The 14,772-nt window shown below is 35.8% G+C and overlaps 2 protein-coding genes across 3 annotated transcripts in view; one reads left to right on the forward strand and one right to left on the reverse strand.

Moving 5' to 3' along the window:
• Nucleotides 1-2,799: 2,799 nt before the first annotated feature.
• Nucleotides 2,800-14,772, reverse strand: part of LOC105227325 (uncharacterized) — a 77,650-nt gene continuing 65,677 nt past the window's right edge. Inside the window, exon 10 of the mRNA XM_049453541.1 lies at nt 2,800-2,839. Coding sequence (XP_049309498.1) covers nt 2,815-2,839 — 25 coding nt within the window. The 3' untranslated portion in view covers nt 2,800-2,814. The remainder of the gene's footprint in view (nt 2,840-14,772) is intronic.
• LOC105221976 (proton-coupled folate transporter) lies at nt 6,838-14,741 on the forward strand. 2 transcript variants are annotated; one of them, XM_011199126.3, is made up of 9 exons: nt 6,838-7,437; nt 11,391-11,541; nt 11,615-11,798; nt 11,872-12,058; nt 12,130-12,265; nt 12,353-12,489; nt 12,558-12,747; nt 12,811-12,967; nt 14,548-14,741. In XM_011199126.3, the coding sequence occupies exons 1-9, from the start codon at nt 7,066-7,068 to the stop codon at nt 14,645-14,647; spliced, it is 1,614 nt and encodes a 537-aa protein (XP_011197428.2). In that variant the 5' UTR covers nt 6,838-7,065; the 3' UTR covers nt 14,648-14,741. The 2 variants fall into 2 exon arrangements, with proteins under 2 accessions (XP_011197428.2, XP_049309500.1); XM_049453543.1 differs by lacking the exon at nt 6,838-7,437 and adding an exon at nt 10,828-10,905.

Below are 14,772 nucleotides of genomic sequence, written 5' to 3' on the forward strand. Positions count from 1 at the left end.
ATGTTCGGCCACAATTAGTTGCGAAATTAATGCATTTTACTGATGAATAAAATTTTATGAACGTGGAAATAACCTGGTTGCAGCATAAGAGTGTTACTTTCATGGAAGTATTTCAACTCTACCTCGAGTTATGCTTGGACTGACTCACAGTCGAACAGTTTGTCAGAACACTATTCAAGGACTGTAGCACTATTCAGAACACTAAAACAACTATGTAACATATGCTCGATTTCAGTAGTTTACAGTCATTTTGCGACTGTGATGTTAGAGGATGTTCCTTGCTAATTCTCGGTTGCTTTAAAAATTTCATAACACATAGGACTTTTTGTGTTGCAATTGAGGAGTGCAGGGGTCAAACCACCACCATTTACTAAAATGACAAAAAATACGTGTACGTCAAAATTTTTGAAATCAAATTCATAATCAAGACACCTCAAGTGCACCACAGACCTCTTAGTACATCAAATGCAAATTTTTCGTTCTGATTTGTTGAGTAGTGTTGATATTCTATTATGAGGTCTTACAAACAAAATTATAGAAATTCGAACATTTTTTTGAAATAACCGCAAACTGTAAGAAAATCGGTGGTTTTGTGGCTCCATACTTCATACTATAGGTTGGAGACCAAAGTAAATTTAAATTGTATGTAAAACAGACATAAGATACCGCCAAAAACCTCCCCGATATTATTTGATGAGCACGGCGATTGCTTGCATTCAAAACTCCTCCACAATATGTATAGAAATTTCCCGACCAATTTCAAAAAAACCTACACCTACAAACATAGATTACTGTCAATTGTTCTTATTACTCAATTTCACTAAAAGATTTAAGAATATAATTACAGCATCTTTTCAAAGTTATAATCAACACCAAAGAAGATCTCTCTTTATTGCGAAATTTTAAGTAAGCTTCCAAAATAACTGCCGGGGTAGATAACGGTAACTTATGATATGCAAATAATTACAAGTACAATTCGTTTATGTTCTCTATTTGCTTTCATCTCTGACAATTTAAATATTAGTCATAAAAGCATACAGTGATAGCAATAAAAAATGTGGTTTAGTCAGATAACTTTTCTTTTTTTATGTGAGGAAGAAAAAATTGTGGAAAATTAAGAGAGACGAATAATAAGTATAAAATTCAAATTCAAAGCTTAACAATATATATATTCATACACAAGCGTTCAAAAAAATAGCATTGGCTTGTGAAAATTAAAATAATGTTGTTTTTACGCTTAAAAGATTCATGTCATTTAATTATTTCTACGAAAGAACAAAGTCCCAAATAGTGGCACTCTATGCTTAAATTGATTTTTGTATTAGTTATCAGATTCATGTAGTACCGTTAATTGATTTTATATGTAGTGAATACATCGCTCTATACAGTTTAAAACATATCCTTTGGACCGTCTGACCTTGTTCTAAATAAGAACGAAATCTCATACAAACATTTTTGGAGGAAGGAAAATCTTTCAAGTTTTTCGAAACCAAAACAGTTGCGCAAATTGGAGGCCAAATGCCGAAAAAATTCAACGAAAAGAGGCTTTCCAGCTGCCACAGTTGCGGAAAGTTGTGGTCCTGGCCCGAGAAAAGGCATTTTATACCTAAAACAAATTTAAAATCAGTTCAAGCTTAGTGTTACTGCGTTCACTATAACAAAAAAATTGAAAATGTTCCGCAGAAGCACAAGGAAGGAGTCAATACTTCAACCCCGGCATATGCAGGCGGATCTCAATTTGGTGAAGAGTATCTACTATAAAAGTGGGGTAAAATAATGTTAATAAATATTTCTCAATGTATAATTTTTTCCTCACAAAATAATTGTTATATTGTGATTTTTAAGAGTTATTTAATATCAGTTATTTGTTGTTCAAAGAACAATAGTTATGCGATGAGTTTCACTTAACTGATAGGGCTGTTGAGTTGAAGAGTCAGCTTTGCGATCTGAAAGTAATACTAATGATGACTTGTCAAGGCACTTAAAGGTTAGGTAAATTCATGGCATAACTATTATTCTGTGAGCAATAAGTAAATGTTATCAAATAACTCTGATTTTGTAAGCGAAAAATAGAAATTGGTTTTCTTTTCTTGAGTTTATGAACTGGATGTCTTACTCAGCTGGCCTTAATCTAATCGCGAATTTTTGGGTAGGGGTTAAAGAGGAAAGGGAGCGAGAATCCGTCAAATACGAAGCACTTATGGATTGTGTTGGCTTGGAAGGCTATTCCTCTCGAAAAATATAGGCTAATTACTAATTATTTAAGCATTAGTTTTTCATAGATTATAATGAATACTACTCAACAATGTTTTAACTTTTTTTCTCATATAAAAACTTATATCAAAGTTTGAACGTACTAGGGCCACTAAACAATAATTTGTGAACGAAAAACATTTTTACGTTTTCTTTCAAACACATATCTTTTTTAAAAGGGTAAACAACATCAGCTACATTTAGAGAAAATTAAGCAGTATTTTATATAATATATTTATAGAAAAAGTTCTTATGATTTTCGTGAATATTTAGCTTATGGAAAGTCTGTTTTAAGTCTCTTATACAAATCTGCTAGCACTTACACGCTTTTTTCCCATTAGGACAATGTTCTGATGGAACTTCTGGCCTTGTTCGTCGCTCACAGTACCCAAATTTAGACTTGATTGTATTGGATTGTATTTAATTTAAAAAAAATATGCAATGGTGCACACAGTAAATGTCACCAACGAATAAAATATATATGATAAAATCGAAAATCGGTGAAAATAATTCAACACAACAAAGCGTAAATAATTTCACTTACCCAGTCTAATAACACATTTAACTGTATTTGTAAATTTGGGCTCTAAAAAAAAGAATAGTAAATATGTTAATAAAAATTTAAATGATATTTAAATATTATATACATATATAAATATACATAAACAAGAAGTGATGTGTTTCGGTGGCACCAGGCCTTTTTGGAGAGCTGGGAAGAGGTCGCTGATGAAGACCGTAAGAATGAGCAAATCCAAAATGAAAACGATACTCATTGTCTTTTTAGACGTCAAAGGCATCATTCACTATGAATTTGTTTCGCCTGGACAAACCGTCAACGCCAAGTTTTACGTGAAAGTCCCCAAGAGACTCAAACGAAGGGTCAAACGGGTCCGTCAAGACATCGTAACCGATTGGAAGTTGCACCACGACAACGCTCCGGTTCACACCGACTTTCTTGTGAACAGTTACCTAACCAAGACCGGCATTCCAACGGTTCTGCAACCGTCCTACAGACCAGATGTGGCCCTCTTTATTTGTTTCCTCGCCCGAAAAGGCCGATGAAAGGGGATCCAAGCAGCATACACCTCGTCTCTCAAGGCTATTCCGGAGAAATTGACGTCTTCAATGCTTGGAAATCGTGCTGGCAGCACTGCATCGACGCAAAAGGAGGCTATTGTGAAAGTGTTTCCAGAATTGTAACGATTGGTTCAACAAATTTTTTTTAAATCGACTCAGTCTCATTACTTTCCGGACAAATCTATATATATCTCGATTAGTTTTAGGTGATACGTGTAACCGTTGGGTGAGCAAAACTATTATACTCTGTAGTAACGTGTTGCAAAATCATAAAAAATGAAATAAAGATACGCTTTTTAAGCATTTAAAAAAAATCGAAAACTTTTTCTATAATTCAAAATACACTTTGGGGTCATAAAAAACATTACTCACTAGGTCGAATACTGAAAAAATGTATTTATTGTCTTATCGTAAGTTGTACCGTCAAAGCATTTGGATCAGTCCACTTCAGCACTTAAAATTTTAACGTATTTTTCTCAAAACTAAATTTTCCAATTCATGCATTTATTTATAGTACAAACAAGAGTTAATAATTTTTAGTGAAGACTTTAAGCTGACCCAATCCCTTAAATATTCGCCCATTCGACGAACTGATCGCACTACTAGGAAGAATGTAAGCATTCTAAATTTTTAAGACAATAATATTTATTTCGCCATCACTGTATACAATATATGCATACAATATTGGCATATAAATGCGAGCTTATCTTGTAATAATCATTTTTATCTTTTATAATCAGCCGAATCCACGAGCTTACTTTATATCAGTCAATGTAGACGAAGAAATAAAAAAGCGCTAATAATTTTATACCTTTTAGAAAATACTAAATAGAATAATTTAAAAGAAATTATAGCAACTTCAAAAACATGAATACTAAAATAAATGGTTACCCATTTCGAGGTTCCCTACTATTTTAAAGCGAAAACACAGAACACTCAAATTTAATGGAGAATGTTAATTATCGTTCGAAAGAACATTCTTTAGTATGTATCTTCTGAAGATTATACCATTCAAGTGTTGGCCGTTGCTACGTCTCAGATGGTCCATCCGTTGAGTCCAATTTTTCATGACTTGTTCAATGCCGAGATCACGAGCCTCACTTTTAGAAATCAAATAGTCTGTATATAGTTGCGATAACGATCGCCATTGACGGTTTCCTTCTCACCGACATCAGTGTAAAGAAATATGGACCGATGGATTCCACCGGCCCACACACCACACCAAACCGTTGGTTTTTCTGGCTGAAATGGCAGCTCTTGCATCTCTTCAGATTGCTCTTCGTCCCAAATGAAATTTTACATTCCCATAGAGCTAAAAATAGGCCTCGTAGCTGAACAAAATTTGGCTCGAAAACATCGGATCGTCTTGGAACTTTTCAAGAGCCCATTCAATTCTTGCACAAGCTATATTTTGTACGCTTTCTATTTAAGATCTCGACGTAAAATACGCCAAGTTGTTCCATACTTTAATTCGAGTCAGCTACAGCTACTGATATATTTTCTCCACTGCGTGCTGGACGTGGTCTACTCGGTTGAATATTATCCAATAAAAATAACATGACAGCTTTACGCAAATCTGTCAAAAAAGCTATTGAAAAAATTACCTCTACTTGGATCACCAGTTAAAAGAAAAATAAACAAATACGTCAACCTTTCGTAAAGGGTACCAAATAAAACTCACATTCAAATCTTTTGAAATAGCACAGTCATCGCAGTCAGCATTTTTTATAACTTCTTCATAAAAATTAATTCGCAGCGTTTTTATCACCAGATACACTGCCCAAAGTAAATATTTATGGTATTTGTTATGGTGAATGACAAGCAAATACTACTTTAATTTCCACCTTCTAAGATGCTAAATTACTAATATTAAAACAAATATTTATGAGATATGACTTTCTATCTTCGATAAAACCCGAAAAGTACCGAATATTGCCGACAGTGGATTAAGAGATGTCAATTTTAAGGGTAAAAACTCTCTTCTCACCTAAATATGTTTTTTCTTTTGAGTTGAGTTCTTCAGAAATCAATGAGATACAAGAAAAAAAACGTTAACTTTTACTGGCCTACGCTATAATACCCTTCACAGGTGCATTTCTGAAAACTTAATAGAGTATAAAAAGATCCTTATACTAGCTTTGATTGGTCGGTTTGCATGGCAACTATACTATGGTTAGACAATTATTTAGGCCAGGTTTAGTGAAGCTATCTTGTGAAATAAAAAACTTTCTTATACAAGGACTTGATTTCGACTGATCAGTTTCAGTTATTTGGGTAATATACATATATCCTATAGTTCAAGAGCTATACAAAGCTGGATCAGAAGCCTCTTGACCTCTAGAAGGATAACAACAGAGTGGACGACGCTAGAATGACCAAAAAAGGCTATAGAGGTACTCCGCTAGCACTCCAACTAGCGCTTCTATGGACATTAGTGGTGATTAAACTGTTAAGGAACTTGGATGGCAAAGCCCCTAAGATAGTGGCATATAGGGACGACGTTGCCATCTTAATAACGGATAAGTGTCTACAAACCATTAGCAGTACTATAACCAGCACTCTCTATACAGTTCAGAATTGGACATCGCAAGCGGGTCTGGGGTTGAGCCCGAAGAAAAGGGGACTGCTTTTGTTCACAAGAAAGCACAAATTTCTTCTACGCAGGTTCCCTTCGAAAAATGGGTTACAACTCCGTCTTAAAGATCGCAAGAAGGACCTTGCGGTGGTCTTGGACAGCAAACTGCTGTTGAAGCTGCCGGAAGCCAATGGAAAGGGTTCAGAGTCTCGCAGCGCTGTGCATAACGGGTACTTTAAAAACGGCGGCTTTTGAACTAGCACTAAACCTGCCGCCTATAGGCAAAATTCCTACTGGCACTCGATAGAAGAGACTAACTAGTTACTGTCTGGTGGCAACACACCCAAATGTTTAGGGAAAGGAATCAAAGAAACAATGGACGCTGTAAGCATCTGATGTCTCCACGGTGTGGTGTAATGGAGGAGGTATCGATAGTGAGGCCACAAAGTCTGTTAAAATTGGTGTCAAGCGTAGGCATCCTAAAAGATAACTATTATTCATGGGCCTAGTAACAGAACTCCATGTGGTATCACAAACCGGTCTATGCGAGGCTCATTGACCTACCAGACTAACCTAGCCTAACCTAAACCTACAGACAAGCAGACGAAAATGGCTAAATCTACTAGCCTCGTTTCTGATGTTTCCAACATCGTAGCAAACTTCATATATGCTGTTCAGGGTATAAAAATCCCATGTATATTTCAATTCGGGTTATCGGCAAGGAAGTGTTGTTTTAAGAAATAACTGTTGAATGTAAAACACCCATAATATACAAACACTACGACTAGATTGTAGTATAAACACAAACCTCAGAAGTACATGCGATTTTTCGGTTATTATGAAGACGTTATCGCCTATAATTATGATTGATTAATTGTTAAGATACTCTTCTTGCCAATTAACTGGGAGTTCACAACTGTACGAGTGGCACTTAATTAATCAGTATGTTTTAATATGTGATCGGAAGTATAACTATACCGGCGGTGCGTGAAATCGAAAACCAATCGCCGATAAATGTTATTGTGAAAAGGCTATCAATTCATATAAAGGAAACCAATTAAAGCATTACAAAATAATTTCAATGAAATTAAAATTAAGATACAATAAAAAACTAAAAAATATACTATAACTTCCGCAAACGAACGAGTTTTCAAGGAAAAATGGCGGATCGCAAAGAAAAAAGTATGCTCGATACACCCGAAGGTATTGGCATGTCTTTCGAACAACTCACGTTCGATACAGATGGAAACTACTTACCACCTGCTTACTTGCCGACCAACAGTCCAAATGAGAAAGAACATACGGATGAGCCCACAGCGGAAGACCCCCTTAAGCCAGAGTCAAAGCCTAAAGTTCGTAGGCGCATTTTGACTTTGGAATTGCCGGTATTTCTGATATTTCTCTCGATCCTGCTATCGGGTCCAGTTATGTTGAATCAAGAACTTTATCAAACTTGTGTCGCCGTCTATCACTACAATGAGACAGAGTGTGAACCACTGCGCGGTATTATACCCAAAACTGAGGAGGCAAAGGTATGAAATGGACGAACAATTATAACGGGAATGAATGGAAAGTTTTAATACAAAAATTGTGTGGGTTGTAATTCTGGCAATATCGGTTTTAATTCGGTTAAGCAAAGCATTTTCATAAAGGAAATTCAGTAGAATCACTGAAGGGGTTATATACGTACAATTGCGAGACAAAAAAGATTTTTTTAGTAGACATTTTTTTAATGAATAAACAAAATTAAGAAACATTTATAGATCTTAAGGTACTCTAATAATCGGTGATTCATTTTGAACAAAGTTGGATTGAATTGATCCCATAACTGAGCTGCAGCCAGACTTACGAGAAAAGGTGGCGAAGAAAAAAATTATATGCTTAAAATGCATAGAACCACTAACCAAAAACCGAAAAAAAAATCCTGAATACAGATATTGATAAAAGCAAAGACAAAATTCCAAAAAAAATCCCAAATCCCAAAAGTGGGTTATTATGTAAGAATTTAGACTTCAGAGTGGCTTAAATCGAAATTATTGTCGAAATCACGCTCTTTCGATCATTACCTGACTAATATACCATATACTTATTTCTAGGAAGATACTGCGAGAGTATCGAGCCGATAGGTTCAGTCGTTTTTCAGAAATTTTGCTCACAGACTATACAAGAAGACTTGTAAGAACATCGCTGCGAGTAAAACGCATTTAAAGTTTCCGGAGCCGATTACACTAAGTTTTATAAATACGCTCATATCACCGAAACCATTTGCCAGATGCAGCTTCCGCTGTCCAATATAGCCAATATATAACGATTTTATAACGAAAACACACAATTTGTTTCAATATGAGTGGTATCTATATCCTTTTTCTTTAGCTTGTTAACTTATGAAAAGTGATATTACGTTATTTTGCATTTTGGGTGACGATATACATATGTATGTACACTATATACATATGTATTCAAAGAATATTCCTTTTTATGTCATTCACAAATGGATATAACCCCTTAAACGTGAACTGCCCAGATCCAACATATTTTCTTGCTTCTGCGTGGAATAATTTTAATCTATCGGCAAATTAGGTGGCGCTCAGATATGAAATCGTTAGTCTGTGACTGCGGCCTTCATTTGTTATTAAAACCTTCTTATCGACTATTTGGTTGTTACAATTTATGTCTTTTGTTAGCTTATCGAAATAACCTATTATAAAATGCGTTTTTATACTCTCGCACCATGTTCACCTAACGGTTGTTTGTGTCACGAAAAATTAAGCGAGACAGATATGGAGTTATATACTAAGTATATACTAATGGTTTACAAAAGCGGTTTGGGATATACATAAATGAAATTCTTTATTCCTGTAAAAGAGCTTCGATGCCATTATGTATGGAGCTCGACTGCAATTTCTAGTTCAATATTCGTACGAACTTCATCAATCGTCGCTGGCTTGTTGGCATAGACCATAGACGTGACGTACCCTACAGAAAATAGTCTAACGGCGTGAAATCGCACGGCCGAGGGGGCCAATTGACGTTCACCAAACTGAGTTTTCATTAAATCGATTGTGACATTCGCTGTTTGGCTTGTGGCGACGTTCTGATGGAACCAGATATTGTCCAAGTCCACATCATCCAATTCAGAGCAAAAACCATTGAGCAATAGCGATTCTCATTCACAGTAGCATGCCGGTCTTGATCATCACGGAAGAAATACGGCCCAAAGACACCGCCGGCCCAAAAACCGCATTGCTACCTGACCAATAAAGCATATTTTGCTTATTGACGAAGCCTTTCAGCCAGAAATGAGGCTCTCGCTGAAGTTAATTTTTCTATGAAAATACGGATAATTTTCAAGGTTATTGGTCAGCCCAATTCACGAACATACGACGAATCTGGCGGTCAAGCGCCTACCATTCTTGCGTCAATTTAATCTTGTAAGGATGTAGCCCAGGAACTTTTTGCAAAATTCGCTACAACAACGTCACAGAGATCCCCAAAGCTTGAAAACAACGTGTGAGAGATTGATTTGGATCTTTCTCAATGGATACGGTAGCAGCAGCAATATTGTCGACACTACGGGCACTTCTTTGTCTCACTGGCACGGGAACATTTTGTACTGTGCCGGTGGATTCAAATTTTTCCACTAGACGCTCAATTGTTGATCTGACAGGACGATTATGACGACCATAAATTGAACGTAGCGCTCTTAAAGTTGAGATCACTGACTCCGAATTTCGGTAGTAAATTTTAATAATTTCGACTCGTTGCTGGATCGTATATTTTTCCATGATGAAATGGCAAACCTGACTGAAGAGAAATATCAAAAGAGCGGGGAGAAATATGGCGTCATTTACTGCACCTATCGGTATAATTTTTTCTGAAGCGTACCCAAAAAAACCCTGTATACATAAATGATCAATATGATGAGACGAGTTCAATTTCAAGTGACTGTGTGTCTATCGTCGATCGTGCAGACATGTAAAGGGTCATAACTAGGGACAGAAAAAAATAGTTATAGGTCAAATTTTTGACTAAAAAAATCATTATGAAGGAAGAGTCGGATATGTATAATGTAGATATAGAAAATTTTTTCTAAAAACTTTTAAAATTTGATTTTCATTTCTCAACAAAATAATAAAAGTAAGAGTTATTTGACAACAGGTATTAAATGCTCAAAGAATAATGGTTATGCGATGAGTTTTAATTAACTCTTACGTGATAAGAGTGCCTTGACAAGTAGTACTCTCCCGCTGTTATATTTGTGTGATTAGTTACTAACCATTAGTATTATTTTCAGATCGCAAGGGCTTCCTCTTAAACTCAAAAGCCCTACAAGTTATGTGAAACTCGTCGCATAACTTTTATTCTATGAACAATAAATAACAGTTAACAAGTAACTCTTCTTTTGTAAGCGAAAAGTAAAAATCAGAGTATTACAATTTTTTTGTGAGGAAAAAAATAAAAATTAAAAAAATATTATTTTTTTTTACTTTTTGCGCATTTTCTCATAACTCTTACGATCGCTGGTATTTCATCTAACGCCCGAAGATAGTTAACGAAAATCTCTTTTACCTTGCGAGCGTCTAAAATTTTCGGTTGTACCTGAACTTGGACCTTTCTTACGATTTTAAGTTTTGAAAACATTAGAAAAGCCCCCTCTCAAAACAATGCTCATTACGCCTATGCCTATCCAACTGTCGTAAATTATTATGGCTCTAAAATTCTGCTGTGCAATGGTCCCTTAACTATTGTTTACAAACTTTTAAATATCACTTCAATTATTACGAAAGCATATGCTCTTATATATATATAAGAAACCAAATAAATTTAACTAATTAAAATTGTTTAAGTTCAAATCAAATTCTACAAATTAAAAAATACAAAAAGAAAAAATTTAAACTTCGTTTGCACTGAACTATAATATCTTCACAAATATTCCGATGATCGTTCAGTTTCTATGGCAGCTTTGCGATACAGTGATACGACAAACGAGCAGCTTTTTGGTGAGAACATTCTTTAGCATCTATATTATTATACCCATTGAATCAAAAATGAGCCGGATGTTCTTGGAACTTTCCGAGAGCCCACTGCGAAGTGTTGTCGCTTGGGAAGGTCGAGTGGCTTCAGTTCGTGGCAAATTGAATTTTGTACGTTTTCAATTCAAGATTTCAACGTAAAATGTGCCAAGTCATATACGGTGTACATTTGTTCTTAGAACGAATAGAATAGGGTGAAAACTTGCCCTAGACCTCATATAACTAATAAGCCTTTTATGCACCAGAAGGTACTTCCCGGCTTTTGATCTATGCAGGTTGCGAGAGTATAAAATGTTCGGTTATCTCAGAACTTAACCCTCCTTCACTTGTTTTTATCTTAAATTTCGTTATTTTATCTTTCATTTCCGATTGGTTTCGTCCTACTATGATTTTTTTCGTTTTCAAAAATCATCTACCTTATCCTATATACTAATATTAATATTCCATTTAAGGCAATCGAAAATCAACTTCAACCTTATGTGGCCCGTATAACAATGACGACCTCTATGCTACATAATGTATGGCCGGGTATACTAGTTCTTTTTGTGGGACCATGGTCCGATAAGTTTGGTCGACGTCCAGTGCTGCTAGTGAGCTTTACGGGTATGTACAACAATCGTCTTAAAGAATTTCAAATAATTCTATAAACATATTTTTAACTCTTTAACTCCCACAGCCGTTTTCATTGGACACATTATAACCACAATATTAGTAACTTTTTCCAAAGCGTTAGCGTTGAACCCTTGGTTCTACTTGTTAGGCGGCCTACCAGCTACAATTGTCGGTGGCAATTGCGCTATGACAACTATAGTCTTCTGCTATATATCTGACATTTCTAGTATGGAAAATAAACCGAAGCGGTAGGTAATCGGGTTGTGCACTCCATTGGTGTCTTCAATTGCGGAGCGTTTTTAATAACTGTTTTCTTTTTAGTATGTTCCTTGTAGACATGGCTATGGGTCTCGGTGTGGTACTCGGCAATGTATTGAGCAGTTATTTGTTACGCCGCACCAGTGTCGCCATAGTGTGTGCCACATCGGCTACGCTTGTACTGATAGGTTTGATGTATATACTCTTTTTCATCGACGAAAGTTTGGATACAAAAAAAACCACATTATCGGTAAGAAATACTGATCCAAATGTTTAAATTATGTTCTTATATTATGTGTGTTGGTCTTTCATTTATTCCAGCATAAAGCAAAGAGTTTCTTCGATTTCGGACTGATAAAAGATCTCGTGAAGACTTGTGTGGCAAAGCGTCCAAATTATGGCCGAGCCATTATTGGCTGTACGATTTCCGTATTAATGGTAACCAGCTTTATTATGCGTGAGTTTAAACTGTGGAGATTTGATTTATAGCTCTCGAAAGATGCCGTAACTTTTCCCATCTAAAAATTGTGATATTTTTTTGCAGACGGTGAACAGGGTGTCTTCTACTTGTTCTTACGCAGCAAATTCAATGTGACATTACAGCAGTTTACCTACTTTGTAGCCACTTTAATAACAATTAAGATGGTCGGATGTGTCATAGCCTTCGTAGTGTTCAGGAAGGTATTTAAAGAAAGTCTTAATTGGTAATTGACATTTTTTTAATAATTTCTTTTCCTATTTAATTTCAGTTTTTCAAACTGCCTTACTCCACCATTGCTATGATGGGTTTAGCCGGTTGTGTCCTTGATCATCTTACACGTGGTTTGGCGAAAGAATTCTGGCAAATGTATATGGCTTCCTCTTTTGGACTTATGTCAGGCATAACGGTTCCGATGTTGCAAGCAATCGTTGCACTGGCGGTGCCCTCAAATGAACTCGGTAATAAAAATGCTTTGAAATCCAACGGAACTTCTAACTAATTATGGATGTACATTTTTCTAGGTAAAATCTATTCACTAGTATCGTGTGCACAGACAATGTCACCGTTGTTGTCGGCGCCCTTGTATACCTTCATCTACAACAAAACATTGAATTTTTATCCTGGATTTTTCAATTTTATTACGACGGGGCTATATCTGGAGTGCTTCTGCGTTATGATGTAAGTTAATGAAATAAATAATCGCTCTCCATTTTTAGACCGGTATGGTAATAACGGGAGCCAAGATATAAAAATTAAAAATGCTATAGATAATGCCGGAAACGGTAGAACGGGGTTCGATATTTTAGCCGAAGAGCATCAAAAATCGATATGGAAGAAAAATCATCTGGACGTTTTTCCACTATGAAAACAACACCCCACAAAATCCATTATCCTTTCGCAGCCTATTTAAATGTAAATCTCCTCATTGTTAATTAAGTTCCAAAATTTTCTCGACCATTGAGTTGACTCATTCCAGTAAAAATTCCTACATATTGGTCGATATATGGGCTCTGAGTATTGAACTGATTCTTCTAATTTTTGGCTAAAGGAATGCTCTCATCACATCAAAAATGGTCTCCCCGAATTTCAATACTAGAACACATAGATTGACCGATATGTTCCGTAAAAAAAAAATCAGTTATACACACTGGGTCCACAAATTTGGTGTTTTAGGACGGACATTACTGAGACATCACTGGGAACTCAACGAGTCTCGTCCTCCTGATCTTTTATATAGAGAGAGATTGCTGAAGACATGCCTTGTTCTGGACGTCCTTCGAACTCTTTAACTCATGAAAATATTAAAAAAAAAAAAGTGAAGGCAAGTGTTTGAGAGATGGCAAAAGAGCTCGACATCTCTCACGAATCCGTTCGAATAATTTTGGTGGATATTTTGGGTATGAAACCCTTTCTTATTCGACTTTTACCGATAAAGTGGAATTTTCTTTTTTTTTTCAAAAAAAGTAGCCTAAACAGATCGTAGAAATTCATATCCCACCCTCGTGGATAACTTTATAACTGCGGACGAGACATGGGTTTATGAGTTTGTTTGACATGCGAAGAAGTCAACAATAATCGGAATGGAGGGAAAAAATTAGCCAAAAACCAAAAAAACACACGCCAAAGCCGGCTGCTTGTTTTTTCGAAATTTGTGTTTTGGCACCTCATAAATTTGTTCCGAAGGGACGGACGGATTAGGAGATCTATTTGGCAGTATTAAGGCGTTTGCGTGAGAACATACGTCGAAAACCGCCGGAATTGTGGAGGAACAATTCATGGATTTTACACGTTGATAATGAAATGAGCCATTGCGATTGCGACCGATTTTAAAGCCAAAAACGCAATGAACATCGTATTGACCTGATTTGGCTCCGTGTGATTTTTTCTTATTTTTCTTGTTCCCCAAACTGAAATTGCCGCTCCGTGGAACACGTTTTCAGTTGTTTGAAGATATAAAACAAAATTCGCTGAAGGAGCTGAAGGCCATCCCAAATAGTGTTTAGGGAAAGTGTTTCGAGGACTGGACCAATCTTTGGCATCGTATATAAGATCTGTAGGGGATCTGAAGGGGATTTGAAGGAAGCACAATAAATATTAACGAATAATTAAATATTTTTTTTTACAATTTCCGGGTATTTTTTTGTCGCAATATATATAATATTTACCTTCATATCAATCTCGATTAGCGTCAGGCAGGCAGGAATTAGGCCTTTACTGTTATATTTTAATTCTTTAATTTTATCATTTCTCTTCAACAGTTTGATAAATTATTACGAGCGACGAGTGACTAAGAGAGTAAAGGCAACTGAAGCCAAAAATGCAGAAAAGGAAACATCTGAAAACAATCCAACAGCCTAGTCTTAGGGCAGAGAAAATTAGTAGCTAAGTGCAGTTTTATTCTAATCTGCATATTGTTTTATTTATTAAGCAAAAATATATTCATTGATCACTTGTTACAAAAAATAAAAAAAACGTTATTTAGT

Source organism: Bactrocera dorsalis, chromosome 3 (assembly GCF_023373825.1).
Source record: "Bactrocera dorsalis isolate Fly_Bdor chromosome 3, ASM2337382v1, whole genome shotgun sequence".
In the NCBI taxonomy this organism is placed as follows: Eukaryota; Metazoa; Arthropoda; class Insecta; order Diptera; family Tephritidae; genus Bactrocera; species Bactrocera dorsalis.